The 16,195-nt window shown below is 40.5% G+C and overlaps 1 protein-coding gene across 1 annotated transcript in view; it reads left to right on the top strand.

Moving 5' to 3' along the window:
- Positions 1–13,146: 13,146 nt before the first annotated feature.
- The window catches only part of LOC139025644 (transcription factor 4-like), a 6,319-nt gene continuing 3,270 nt past the window's right edge, over positions 13,147–16,195 (top strand). Inside the window, exons 1-2 of the mRNA XM_070440787.1 lie at positions 13,147–13,298; positions 14,530–14,762. Of these exons, the coding sequence (XP_070296888.1) occupies positions 13,246–13,298; positions 14,530–14,762 (286 nt within the window). The 5' untranslated portion in view covers positions 13,147–13,245. The remainder of the gene's footprint in view (positions 13,299–14,529; positions 14,763–16,195) is intronic.

Below are 16,195 nucleotides of genomic sequence, written 5' to 3'. Positions count from 1 at the left end.
AGGAGTAGCACCTCTGTTCCCTTTGTCTGGTTTATATAGATAGGACCTTATTGAAAGAGTAGCACCAGCGCTCACGGAGACAAACAAACACATATCAAATACAAAACACACCGTGTGGAGGGTGCCTTCCCAAATCTGGTTGCAGGCTCTGGAAACATCAACTTTGATCAGCTTTTCAAAACAGGATTTGTTCCAAATTGTTTTTGTTAGGAAATAACCATAGCAATTAGAGTTAGAAAAAATATTGTTTGTGAAAAAACAAACATTTGAATAGAATAAATATATTTTTTAATGGTCAATACCACCAATCATATCCATATGTTATCACAGTAAAAATCAGCCGCTTGCAGAGTCCACATTGAATGTTAATTACTCGATTTAACAGAGAAAACACAATTTATTTTCAAATATGAAATGAAAAGGAATTGTATATGACCGATCTGTTGATGGCAAATTAGCCCTGGAGGCCTGTCTAAAACGGGAAATTACTTCCTTGCAACGTATCGTCATGAGGCCCCGCAACTGCACACGCATACACCACACACACACACACACACACCACACACACACCACACACAACACACACACACACACACACACACCACACACACATACATATAAACACACACACACACAAACACACCACACACACACAAACACATACATATAAACACACCACAACACAACACACACATACCAACACACACACACACCACACACACCACACATACATATAAACACACACACACACACACATACATATAAACACACACACACATACACACATAAACAAACACAGAGAGAAACCTGCTGGAGGTACACACAGTCCTATAGTGTATCACTAACACAGTCCTATAGTATCACTACACAGTCCTATAGTATCACTACACAGTCCTTAGTATCACTACACAGTCCCTATAGTATCACTACACAGTCCTATAGTATTCACTACACACAGTCCTATAGTATCACTACACAGTCTATATTATCACTACACATCCTATAGTGATCACTACACAGTCCTATAGTAATCCCACTACACAGTCCTATAGTATCCACTACACAGTCCTATAGTATCACTACACAAGTTCCTAAGTATCACTACACACAGTCTATAGTATCACTACACAGTCTATAGTATCACTACACAGTCCTATAGTATTCACTACACATTCCTATAGTATCACTTACACACAGTCCTATAGTATTCCACTACAAACAGTCCGAAGATCACTACACAGTCCTATAGATATCACTACACCAGTCCTATAGATCACTACACACAGTCCTATAGTATCACTACACAATCCTATAGTATCACTACACAGTCCTATAGTATCCACTACACAGTCTATAGTATCACTACACAGTCCTATAGTTATCACTACACATCCTATAGTATCACTACACAGTCCTATAGTATCACTACACAGTCCTTATAGTAATCACTACACACAGCCTATAGTATCACTACACAGTCCCTATAGTATCACTACACAGTCCTTAGTTATCACTACCCACAGTCCTATAGTATCACTACACAGTCCATAGTATCACACACAGTCCTATAGTATCCTACACACAGTCCTATAGTATCACTACACACAGTCCTATAGTATCACTACACACATTCCTTATGCTATCACTACACCAGGTCCTATACGTATCACTACACATTCTTTATAGTATCACTACACACAGTCCTAGTAGTATCACTCACAGTTCCTATAGTATCACTTACACACAGTCCTATAGTATTTCAGCTACACACAGTCCTATAGTATCACTACACCACATTCCTAGTTGTATCACTACACAGCCTATAGTATCCACTACACAGTCCTATAGTATCACTACACACATCCTATAGTTCACTACCCACAGTCCTATAGGTATCACTACACAAGTCCTATAGTATCACTACACGTCCTATAGGTATCACTACACGTCTATAGTATCACTACACAGTCCTATAGTATCACTACACACAGGTCCTATAGTATCACTACACAGTCCTATAGATATCACTACCACAGTCCTATAGTATCACTTACACATCCTATAGTATCCTACACGATCCTATGTATCACTACACAGGAATCCATAGTATCACTACACAGTCGCTATAGTATCACTACACACAGTCCTATATATCAACTACACAGTTCCTATAGTATCACTACACAGGTCCTATATATCACGACACATTCCATAGTATCACTACACACCAGTCCTATAGTTATCACTACACAGTCCTATAGTATCACTACACAGTCCTATAGTATCACTACACGAGTCCTATATTATCACTACACACCAGTCCTATGTTCACTACACAGTCCTATAGTATCACTACCACAGTCCTATAGTATCACTACACAGTCCTATAGATCATACACAGTCCTATAGTATCACTACACAGTCCATGTATCACTACACAGTCCTATAGTATCACTACACGAGTTATAGTATCACTACACACAAGTTCCTATAGTATCACTACACAGTCCTATAGTATCACTACACAGTCCCTAGCAGTATCACTACACAGTCCTATAGTGATCACTACACAGTCCTATAGTATCATACACATCCTATAGTAATCAAAATACACACATTCCTATAGTATCACACACACAGTCTATATATCACTACACACATTCCTATTGATCACTACACAGTCCTATGTATCCACTACACAGTCCTATAGTATCCTAACACAGTCCTATAGTATCCACTACACAGTCCTATAGTATCACTACATTCTATAGTATCACTACACACATCCTATAGTATCGCTACACAGTCCTATAGTATCATACACACAGTCTATAGTATCACTACACAGTCCTTAGTATCCACTACACAGCCTATAGATTCCACTACACACAGTCCTATAGTATAGCTACACAGTCCTATAGTATCACACACACAGTCTATGTATCACTACACGGTCCTATAGTTATCCCAGCTACACATCCTTATAGTATCACTACACAGTCCTGTATAGTATCACTACACCACAGTCCTATAGTATCACTACACAGTCCTATAGTATCACACACATTCCTATAGTAATCAACTACACATCCTATAAGTATCACTACACAGTCCTATAGGTATCCTACACACAGGCCTGATAGTATCCACTACACGTCCTATGTATCACCTACCACAGTCCTTATCAGTATCACTTACACAGTCTATCCGTATCACTACACACAGTCCTTTATAGTATCACTACACACAGTCCAATAGTATCACTACACACAGTCAGTTTAAAGAAATGATATAGTAATCACTACCACAGTCCTATAGTATCACTACACAGTCCTATAGGATCACTACACAAGTCCATAGTAATCACTACACACAGGCCTATAGTATTCACTACACAGTTCCTATAGGATCACTACACAGTCCTATTAGTAATCACTTACACAGCCTATAGTATCACTACACAAGTCCTATAGTATTCACACACAGTCCTATAGTATCACTACAGCACAGTCTATAGTATCATACACAGTCTATAGTATCACTACACACAGTTCCTATAGTATCACTACACAAGTCCTATAGTATCCTACACAGTCCTATAGTAGGCCACTTACACAGTCCTATAGTATCACTTACACATCCTATAGTATTCACTACACAGTACCTATATATCACTACACAGTTCCTATAGTATCACTACACACAGTCCTAAGTAATCACTACACAGTCCTATAGTATTCACTACACAGTCCTATAGTATCACTACACAGTCCTATAGTATCACTACACACTCCTATAGTATCACTACAACAGTCCTATAGATCTCTACACACAGGTCCTATAGTATCACTACACAGTCCTATAGTACACTACACAGTCCTATAGTATCACTACACATCTATAGTATCACTACACAGTCCTATAGTATCACTACACACATCCTTATAGTATCCACTACACAGTTCCTATAGTATCACTACACAGTCCTATAGTATCACTACAACAGTCCTATAGTATCACTACACAGTCCTATAGTATTCACTACACAGTCCTATAGTATCACTACACGCCTTAGTATTCACACACAGTCTATAGGTATCACTAACACATCCTTATATATCACTACACAGTCCTTAGTATTCACTTTACACACATCCTATAGTTATCACTAAACACAGTCCTATAGTATCACTACCACAGTCCTATGTATCACTACACAGTCCTTATAGTATCACTACCAGTCCTATAGTATCACTACACAGTCCTATAGTATCACTACACACAGTTCTATAGTATCACTACACACAGTCCTATAGTATCACTACACAGTCCTATAGTATCACTACACAGTTCCTATAGTATCACTACACACAAGTCCTATAGTATCACTACACACAAGTCCTATAAGTATCCACTACACAGTCCTATAGTATCACTACACAGTCCTATAGTATTCACTACACACATTCTAGTAGTATCACTACACAGTTCCTATAGTATCACTACACAGCTATAGTTCACTACACAGTCCTATAGTATCACTACACAGTCCTATAGTATCACTACACAAGTCCTATAGTATCACTTACCACAGTCTATAGTATCACTACACACAGTCCTATAGTATTCACTACACAGTTCCTATAGTATTCACTACACACAGTCTTATAGTATCACTACACACAGTCCTATAGACACTACACAGTCCTATAGTATCACTAACACAGTCTTATAGTATCACTACACACATCCAAGTATCACTAACACAGTCTATAGTATCACTACACAGTCCGTATAGTATCACTACACACAGTCCTATAGTATCACTACAGCAGTCCTATAGTATCACTTACACAGTCCTATAGTATCACTACACCAGTCCTATAGTATCACACACAGTCCTATAGTATCACTACACGTCCTATAGTATCACTACACAGTCCTATAGTATCACTACAACCAGTTCCTATATATCACTACACAAGTCCTATAGTATTCACTACTCACAGTCCTATTAGTATCACTTACACACATTCCTATAGTATCCTACCCACAGTTCCTAATGTATCACTACACACAGTCTATAGTATCACTACACATCCTATAATAATCACTACACCAGTCCTATAGTATCACTACACACAGTCCGTATAGTATCCATACCAACAGTCTATAGTTATCCACTAACCACTCCTATAGTTCACTACACAGTCCTATAGTATCACCTACCACAGTCCTATAGTATCACTACACAGTCCTATAGTATCACTACACACAGTCCTATAGTATCACTACACAGTCCTATTAGTATCACTTACACAGCTCCTATAGTTATCACTAACACAGTGCCGTATAAGATCACACACCTCCTATAGGTATTCACTACAACATCCCCCTTTATAGTATCCACCTACACACCCAGTCCCTATAGTATCCCCATACAACAGTCCTATATGGGTATACGTGGGGTGTGGGGGTGATGAAGGGTGTGTGGGTGAAGGGGGGGGAGTTGGTGGGGGGCCATGCGGGGATCACGATACAAGAGTAGTTGAGATGGGGATAGTGTATAGCAGAGGGGGGTTGGTTTAGGGAAACAAGGGAAGAACAGGGGTCAACCGATGGGAATCTCACTCTCCAACCAAGTGGGCGCGGTGGTGATTATGAATTGGATGGGAAAGCAGTGAAGATAAATCACTACACAGTCCTAGTATCACTACAACAGTCTAAATTTCTATAGATCAATACACACAGTCCTAATAGTAGTCACTACACACAGTCCTAAGTATCACTACACACAGTCTATAGTATCACTTACACAGTCGCTATAGTATCATACACAGTCCATGTATCACTACCACAGCTTCTATAGTATCACTACCACACAGTTCACTATAGTATCACTACACAGTCCTATAGTATCCACACACAGTTCCTATAGTGATCAACTTACACAGTCCTATAGTATCACTTACCACAGTCCTATAGTATCACTAACACAGTCCTATAGTAATCACTACACATCTATAGATATCACTAACACACAGTCTCTTATAGTATCACTAACACAAGTCCTATAGTATCCGCACTTACACACAGTCCTATAGTATCACCCAGTCCTATAGTATCACTACACAGTCCGTATAGTGTCACTACACAGTCCGTATAGTCATCACTAACACAAGTCCTATAGTTCACTACACAGCTCCTATAGTATATCACAAACCCCCGCATGAATTCCAAAAAAAGCCCCCCACAGGTCAAAATACACCAGTCCTATAGGATCCCACTACACACAGTCCTTATAGTATCACCTACACAGTCCAGTAAGTATCAACACATCCTTATAGTATCACTACACAGTCCTATAGTATCACTCACACAAGTCCTTATAGTATCACTACACAGTTCCCTATAGTATCACTACACCACATCCTTATAGTATCACGTGAGCACAGTCCTATAGAGTATCACTACACACAGTCCTATAGTATCCACTACACATCCTATAGTATCACTACACAGTCCTATAGTATCACGTACACAGTCCTATAGTATCACTACACATTCCTATTAGTATCACTAACACATCAGTCCTATAGTATCACTACCACAGTCCTATAGCTATCACTACACAGTCCTATGTATCAGCTACACAGTCCTATAGTGAGTCACTACACAGTCCTATAGTATCACTACACAGTCCTTAGGATCACTACACACAGTCCTTTAGTATTCACATACACAATCATATAGTATCCTACACACACACTACAGACACCACACACACACACAGCACCCTCACACTACAGACACACACACACACAGCAACACACACACACACTACAGACAACACACACACTACAGAGACAGACACACACACACCCACCACTACAGAGACAGACACACACACACACACACACACACACACACACACACAACACACACACAACAACTACAGAGACAGACAGACAACACACACACCACACCACACACACACACACACACACACACACACACACACCACACACACAAAAACACACACACACACACACTACAGCAGACAGACACAACACACACACTCAGAGACAGCTGAGACTAGAGCTATAGATAAAGTGTATTGAGCTTCCATGTTATGTTACATTGTTGCAGCAAGATGGTTGGCTTCTCTGAGGCATTACGTTGGTCTCCCTTCTCAGTAAGCTACCTAAAAAATCGGTGTTACCCTCTTCTGTACCCTCCCTTTCTAATTTCAGTATGTGTTTTATTTTACCTTACTTTCTTTTTTATTATTGAACAATATAGCTGTCTAGTTTTATATCAGGCAATGTAATCTTTATGTGTCATCTAGTTTTGAGTATTGACAAGATCATCCAAGACACTTTTAGAATCAGCAAGCACTCTTATCCTGTTAGCAGCCTATCTTCCTTTCATGTGCAATCTTACCGTATATTTCCTGCAGCATGAAAGGAGGTTTTTTTTTTGCGTAGCTGAGATACGGAGAGTCAGATACAGAGAGGAGATACGGAGAGCAGATACGGAGAGTCAGATACGGAGAGTCAGATACGGAGAGTCAGATACGGAGAGTCAGATACGGAGAGTCAGATACGGAGAGTCAGATACGGAGAGTCAGATAACGGAGAGTCAGATACAGAGAGTCAATCAGAGGCAATAAAATAGAGTACAGACTGCAGCAGCCTGACGGCCATTTTGTTTATTTTCTTCTCTATGATTGAGCCATTGAGGGCCTTTTGAGAAGTCTGCGAGATGAGGGGCTTCTTTTGTGAAAGTGTGTGTGTGTGTGTGTGTGTGTGGTGGTGGTGGGTGTGTGTGTGCTGTGTGTGTGTGGTTGTGTGTGTTGGTGTGTTGGTGTGTGTGTGTGTGTGGTGTGTGTGTGTGTGTGGTTGTTGTTGTGTGTGTGTGTTGTTGTGTTGTGTGTGTTGTGAGACAGTGTGGGAACAGTGTTTTATGTTGACAGGGTGTTGGCACAGGCCCATGGAATGACGTCAAACAGAGAGCCCTATTCTCCAGCTGGATAGTGATAGGGGGAGGAGGGGGGAGTAAAGGGAGGGCTGCGGAGAAGAGAGGTGGAGGGAGGCGGAGGAGGGAAGGAGGGAGAGGAGTGGGGGAGGGAAGGAGGAGGGAGGTGGGGAGGCGGGGAGAGGAGGGGGGGAGAGGAGAGGAGGGGGGGCGAGGAGGAAGGACGGAGAGGGAAGGCAGGGAGAGGAGGGGGTGCGGAGGGAGGAGGGAGGGGGAGAGGAGAGGAGAGGAGGGGGGCGGAGGGAGAAGGGGCAGAGGGGACACTGTGGCACTGTGAGACCATACAGTCAAACCCCATTTTTGTCTCCAGAGCAGACACTCCCTCAGTCTCCCCCGCTCTTCCCTCCTCCTCCCCCCTCCCGTGATAACCGGATGAGTGTGCCTGGTAAACACTGTTTTCAGAGAGGCAGGCATGCCAAACACACACACATTAATCCTTACTCTTTTGGGGTTTGCGCCAATGTTGTTTTTTAATTTCCAGTCATATTTCTCTCTCCTTTCTGATGTTTAAAGAGATACAAGCAGTGCCTGTCTGGCACCACTAAAAATAAACTCACTTCGACATGAAATGTCCGTGAAATGACCATCAGAATATTTTCTAAACTTTTAAGACTCCTAATCCGTAACTGGATCTTGTATTTCTGAGGCTACGTATCCACGAGTGCCCATATTCTTGCAGTATCTCTTAGGAAATTGGTACTTAGCAAATTTTATCATGCCGAAACCGGATTAGAAACCAGTAGTTAAATCAAAAAATATAAGATTCACAATGTCACTAAGAATAAAACAAACAACCAAAACATCAATAGCCACTACAATGTCAAAACATAATTGTGTCATGAGTTCAGTACCATTTTCTTGATTTTGTGGGCACAAGACTATGGTGTATCGACATTAGCTAGCTAGCTAACGTTAGCATTCTAGCAACGCTAGTCAGCTACATTATAATCAGTTTGTGTTAGCTACCTACCTAGCTAGCCAGCCTAGCTAGCTCTAGTCCAATGGAAACCGATGCAGCCCCTGCTGGCTACGTGGCTAGCTAGATGACTAGTGTTGAAAGTGAGGTCCCTATGAGATTCAAGGCTTAATAAGTGTCATCGTGCAGAAAATAGCAAAACAAATAACTGTTTGATGACTGTTTGATGAGCTAGCTAAGTTAGCTAACAAGATAGCTATGACAGTTACCAGTGTGCATGCACAAAAACATGATGACACAGTCAGAAAGGCATGCAGAATGGACTGTCTCTCTGGTACTGGACTGAACTGCCCTAGCTAGCTAGCTAGCTATCTAGCTAGCTAGTAGATGGGGTACACAAATGGCGGTACAAATATGCACAGCTCCATACAATTACATTGTTCTAGTCAATGACARTACGTGTTGCGAAGTAAATACCCGTGTGGACAAAATATATATCTCGTTGCATTGCATGCTAGTGCATAAAATCTCAAGTTGTTTTTTTGTTTGTTGCATAGGAAAGTAGTCTCACCCAGCATCAAGCTTATGAAAGGGATATATTGCTAGCTTAACTCAGGGCGGCAGGTAGCCTAGCGGTTAAGAGTGGTATGGTCAGTAWTCAAAAGGTCGCTGGTTCAAATCCCTGAGGCGACTAGGTGAAAGATCTGTTGCTGTGCCCTTGACCCTAATCGCTCTGGATGACAGCGTCGACTAGGAAATGCAAATGGCTACACATTTATGATAGCTAGTATGATGAAACGCTACATGTCCTCGCATAGCCATGTTTGGATCAAATGCACTTGATTTTTCATCCGTACTGTGTGAATGACAAGCCCATTCAAAGCTATTTTGGGGTGTCTTTAATAATTGTTTATACTCAGCATGTAGAAACCTACGTACTGTAGAACATTTGTTTTCATGATGGTTTCATGTGAGCTTCGTTTCATCTTTTAAAGTGTAAGAAGGTATTTGATATCACATAGTATGCAGTATTTCCATTTCTTACTGCTGAACAATTAACCGATTATTCTTTTTTTCTTTTTTTTTTCCTTCTTTTTTTAAACAACTAATTGACCGACTTCGGTTCAATTATTTGAATTCGGTTTAGTTTTTTTTTTTCTTCTGTGCATTCAATACGCATATTTTCACAGTTTCTCTAGAGATAAATCAGATCCAGCTTGAACTGTGTGACGTGGTAGGGAGTTGTAGTTCAAATAAGCCAATATTCTACATAGTTTAGCGCATAAAACATGGTCATTAACTACAATAACCATAATCCCTTGCGCATCTATTTTTCCGGTCTGTGTTTCTTTTACACCTGCTACAGAAGAGGCAGAAGAATGCGTGATCGTGAGGGGATATAGATATTTTTATATCTATATATATATATTATAATTATTATATAATAAATATTATATTATATTTTAATAGTATTTTTATTGGAATTTCACACTTTTCTCCCATATTAAGAGATACAGTAACRAAGATAAAAATAGGAATAACAAAGAAACCAACAAAAAAAACWGACAGAAATTAAACACAAAAGCTCAGTTTAAATAAAGGAGTTAGGAGCAACACATGGAACGTACAGTGTAATGTTGAGACAGGTAAACAACCACCGTTCTAAGTAAATCCTTGCAGCCTAATAGCTGATAAATCAAGTTCTAGGTGATTTAAATGAGGTTCTCACACTTTGTAGAACTGATCTGTTTTAGAATGTAATGTACATGTCAGATATTCTAATGGCCCCTATTCAAATAGTATCTCATGCCAATCCTTACTAGAAGGGGACGTTATCATTAATCCACTATAAGAGGATGTTTTTCCTCGCTGTGACGGTCAGGATGTTGTAAAGCCTCCTCTTAGCCACAGAAGTAACATGCCTACTAGAGACACCTAACAGTAAAGAAACTGGCTACAATTCTAGGTCGACCACTGGGATTATTTTTCATTTTCTTGCAGAACACCAAACCAGTGTCTTTGTAGCTTGGATCACGACCATAAACAGTGTGTTAGGGAGCCTGTATCAGTCTTACATTTCACACACTGAGGAGAGGAGGAAGAGGAGCTGAAAACATGTATGTGATCTGGGGATATAAGCAATCTGTGTATTATTCTTAATTGGATTGCTCTAGTACGATTACAGATAGATATTGTTTTTTCAAATCTCCAAATGTCCTTCCACATCTCCTCGTCAATAGTAAAAGACAATTCTTTCTCCCACCCTCGTTTCACCTTCTGTGTGTTAACAGTAGAAAAGGAACCTTAAAGAATCATAAAAGAAACGTACAGACATTTTCCTTTGTGAGGAAAAAAAAGCGTTATTTCAATGATAGACACATCAGGGTTGCCAATCAAGGTGGTGCTCTTCAAAATGTATTGCCTTACTTGTAAGAATCTGAAAAATTCATGCTCTGGGAGTCGATATTTCCCAACCATCTGCTCAAATGACAATAAAATCTTATCAACGAATAAATAATTTAGTCTGCCTATGCCCTTATCAAGCCAAGTGTTAAAGCCAGCATCCAGCAATCCTGGACCAAAATCTGGATTGTTAAGAATCGGGGTAAGAGCAGAGGTTAGTTTGGACCTTCCCAAAAAACGCTTAAGTGTAATGGGATTATTGCAGTGATCCTTTACAGACTTCTAACTTCTGAAAAAATAGAATCTAGAATCTCAGTGTCATAGAATCTAGAATCTCAGTGTCATAGAATCTAGAATCTCAGTGTCATAGAATCTAGAATCTCAGTGTCATAGAATCTAGAATCTCAGTAGTTTGGAACTTCCCCACATTAGAAATTCTTCCTTCCGCCTCATCTACACGCTTGACAACTTTCTGTAGTTCAGCTGATTGGCCTGCTATTGCTTCCAAGACTGTTCCTATCTTGATATCGATCACTTTATGTTATGTTATCAGTCATCTTTCGAATCACCAGGTCCATTGTGCCTGGATCTGCAATGGTGTTAGCTTCGCTAACGTYAGTTAGCTCATCCTGCACATCTACACAGGTGGTGGTTTTGGTCAAGTTTTTAGTAGTTCTGCTGGGCATGTTGTCAGAAACTTTTGAGAATTAGCCATCAAGACTCATTGTAGGGTAACTTATTTAGCAAATTCTACCACTTTTTCAAGCTAAAATAAATATAAAGAGAGAAATTAACGAATGCCAAGGGAGCTCTTTGAAACACAGTGTTTTCTCGATGGCCAAAACCATCCTGGTTTTAATGATGACAACACCAGAGTTGGTCTACCATCTATGACAACACTGGTCCTGCCATGCATGCAAAGCTAGCTAGCATCCTCTTTGATAACTGGTATACCTTACTAGCTAATTTAGCTAGCTCATCAAACAGTATTTTTGCTATTTCTGCACAATGGCACTTATTAGGGTCTTGAATCTCATATGGACCTCACTGTCACAACTGGTCATCCAGCTAGCCATTGGACTAGACTAGACCTTGCTAGCAAGGTAGGTAGCGCTTGCTAGCTAGCTAACACTAGCATCGTTAGCAAGCTAACGTTAGCTAGCTAGCTAGCGAATGACGATACACCATAGTCATGGATCCGCAAAATCAAGCAAAAGGTTACTGAACTCGTGACAAAATCATGTTTTGACACGGGAATAAAAGATCCGGTCAGGGATTAGAAGCCACTCCAAAACTGTAATAATAACGTAATATACCTTATTTTTATAAAAGCTTCCAGTTAATGAAAGTAGGCGTGTTGAAAACTGCCTAATGTTTACAAAAGAACAGACTGAATGGCGGGGCTGCTGTTTGGCAAAGAAAACGAAAAGTAATGAAGGTTTGTGGCTTTAATATATTGTAAATTCTCTCTGTCTCCTCTCTCTCCACCTCTCGTCAGCACCCCCTCTCCTCCACTCCCCCGCCCACCCCTCTCCTCACTCGCTCCACCCCCTTTCTCCACTCTCTCCCCCCTCTCCTCCACTCGCTCCAACCCCTCTCCTCCCCTCTTCCCCCTCTCCTCCACTCGCTCCACCCCCCTCTCCTCCCCTCTCCCCCCTTCTCCTCCCATCTCTCTCCCCTCTCCCCCCCTCTCCTCACCTCTCTCCCCCCGCTCTCTCCACCGCCACCCCCCTCTCCTCACTCTCTCCCCCCCTCTCCTCCACTCGCTCCACCCCCTCTCCTCCCTCTCCAGCTCTCTCAGTTGGTCTCCAGGGCCAGAGTGCCTCGTCTGTCTCGTCAGAAATCAAGTCAGAGATGAGGGGGATGAGAACCTACAGGATGCCAGATCTATGGAGACCAAGAAGGAGGAGCCTGACAACAAGGACCTGAAGTCTATTGATAGGTCAAGATCTAGATCACATTTATTGATAGGTCAAAATCTAGGTAGCCATGTCCACAGTGCTCGCTTCATTTAAATACGCTTACAACGAATTTTGATGAAGTGAACAGTGTGTTTTTTATTAAGTGAACAGTGTATTTGAGGGACAGCTAAATTAATTAATAAACAACGACTAGAAAAACAAAAGACTTGGTTAGCCCCACAAAGTGAAATACATTCTCAAATATATTCACTTATCAATCTGCATTCATTGTTCTTAACTACGTAGACTTTATGACAGTAAAATACAAAGACTTACTTTTAAATTTGCCAAAAACTTTTCCAACACTCACAGCACTCATAGATTTTGGTTGAATGCACACATACTTTAAAAACAAATGAATCAAATGAATCATTCATAGTTTTTCTCCGAAGTTCTTCTCCTTTGGGTAATTCCAGACTCGTCAACAGACTTGAGCCGTGGTTTTAGCTGTTTCTCACACACCAGAGAAGGCCCCACTTCCTCATTCCCAAGATGCACCATTCAGGATAAACGCTGTGACATCTCTGCGTTCATTGCCCCTTCCGCCTGTAATGATACAGAGTTTTTCAGACCCCAGATGATCACGATGATGAAACAAATATGGGTATCCTGCAGTACTACAGTGGGTCTCCTGCAATACTACAGTGGGTATCCTGCAGTACTACAGTCGGGTATTCCTGCCGACTACAGTCGGGTATCTGCCAGTACTACCAGTCGGTATCCTGGCTAGTACTACAGTGGTATCCTGCAGTACTACAGTGGGTATCCTGCAGTTACTAGCAGTTGGTATCCCTGCAGTACTAAAGTCGGTATCCTGCAGTACTACAGTTGTATTTTATGATTGAAAATAGATGCATTGAACGATTGAAAATAGGTGCATTGAACGATTGAAAATATGTGCATTTGAACGATTGAAAATGGAAAATTAATTTGTTTTCAGGTTACATCACCATCTACATATATATATACTGTATATATATATACTGTATACATATATATATTATATATAATATAATATATATATATATATATATATTTATATATTATACAGTATAGTCAGCTGTACAGGTAAATGAATAGGCATCACAACTCCTATAAACAGAGATTCAGACTGACCCGGCTTCATGCATTGTGGGTGGCATTTCAAAATGGCGTAGCGTGGGTAAGCGTTGGTTTCGCTGGTGCTGATCAGTCCCCCTATCGGTCCCACAGCAACGCGGATGACGAGGACTTGTCTCCGGAGCAGAAAGATCGAACGCGAGAAGGAACGCAGGATGGCCAACAATGCCGAGAGCGGCTCCGTGTCCGGAGACATCAACGAGGCTTTCAAAGGAGCTGGGGCGTATGGTGCCAGCTGCACCTGAAGAGTGACAAGCCACAGACCAAACTGCTCATACTGCATCAGGCCGTGGCCGTCATACTGAGTCTGGAGCAGCAAGTCAGAGGCAAGGACGTGACACATATTATATACATATAGGGCCTGACACACATATATATACACATATAGGGACCTGACACACATATATATACACATATAGGGACCTGACACACATATATATACACATATAGGGACTGACACACATATAATATAATAGGGATGACACACATATATATAAATAGGACCTGACACACATATATATATATATACTAGGACCTGACACACATATATATACACATATAGGACCTGACACACACATATATACATTAGGGACCTGACACACATATATACACATATAGGGACCTGACACACACATATATACATATATAGGGATCTGACACATATATATACACATATGAGGACCTGACAACACATATATATACCATATATGGAGGACCTGACACACATATATATACATATAGGGACCTGACCACACATATATATACACATATAGGGACCTGACAACACCATATATATACATATAGGGACCTGACACACATAATATATACCACATATAGGGACCTGACACACATATATATATATACACATATAGGGACCTGACACACATAATATATACAATAAGGGACCTGACATATATATATAACACATATAGGACCCGTGAACCATATAATATATACAACATATAGGGACCTGACACACATTATATTACACATATAGGGACCTGACACACACATATAATACACATATAGCACTTGATTCATATATATACATATAGGGACCTGACATATATATCTATACACATATAGGGACCTGACACACTATATATACCAATATAGGGACCTGACACACATATATATACATATAGGGACCTGACACACATATATATACACTATAGGACCTGACACCATATATTATATATATACACATTAGGGACCTGGCACACATATATATATGTATACATATAGGGACCTGACACACACTACATATATATATACATATATATTACATATAGGGACCTGACACACACCATATATATATGTATACACTATAGGACCTGCACACATATATATATGTATACAATATAGGGACCTGGCCACATATATATATGTATACACATATAGGACCTGCACACATATATATTGTATCGACATATAGGGACCTGACAACACACACATATATATACACATATAGGGACCTGACCACATATATATATACTATATGTATATAGACACATAGACACATTGAGACAGAGAACAGACAGACACATAGACAGACACACACAGGGAGACAGAACACTTAGAGCACAGACACACAGAAGAAACAAGACACACACAGGGAGACAGACCACTAAGAGACAGACACATAGAGACACAGCACACACAGGAGACAGACACAGAGACAGACACATAGAGACAACACACACAGAGACAGACACACACAGAAAGACACACACCAGAGACAGACACACACACAGAGACA

Source organism: Salvelinus sp. IW2-2015, unplaced genomic scaffold, assembly GCF_002910315.2.
Source record: "Salvelinus sp. IW2-2015 unplaced genomic scaffold, ASM291031v2 Un_scaffold3010, whole genome shotgun sequence".
Lineage (NCBI taxonomy): Eukaryota > Metazoa > Chordata > Actinopteri > Salmoniformes > Salmonidae > Salvelinus > Salvelinus sp. IW2-2015.
The sequence above is the reverse complement of the archived record's forward strand: the minus strand, read 5'-3'. Positions and strand labels throughout refer to the sequence as shown.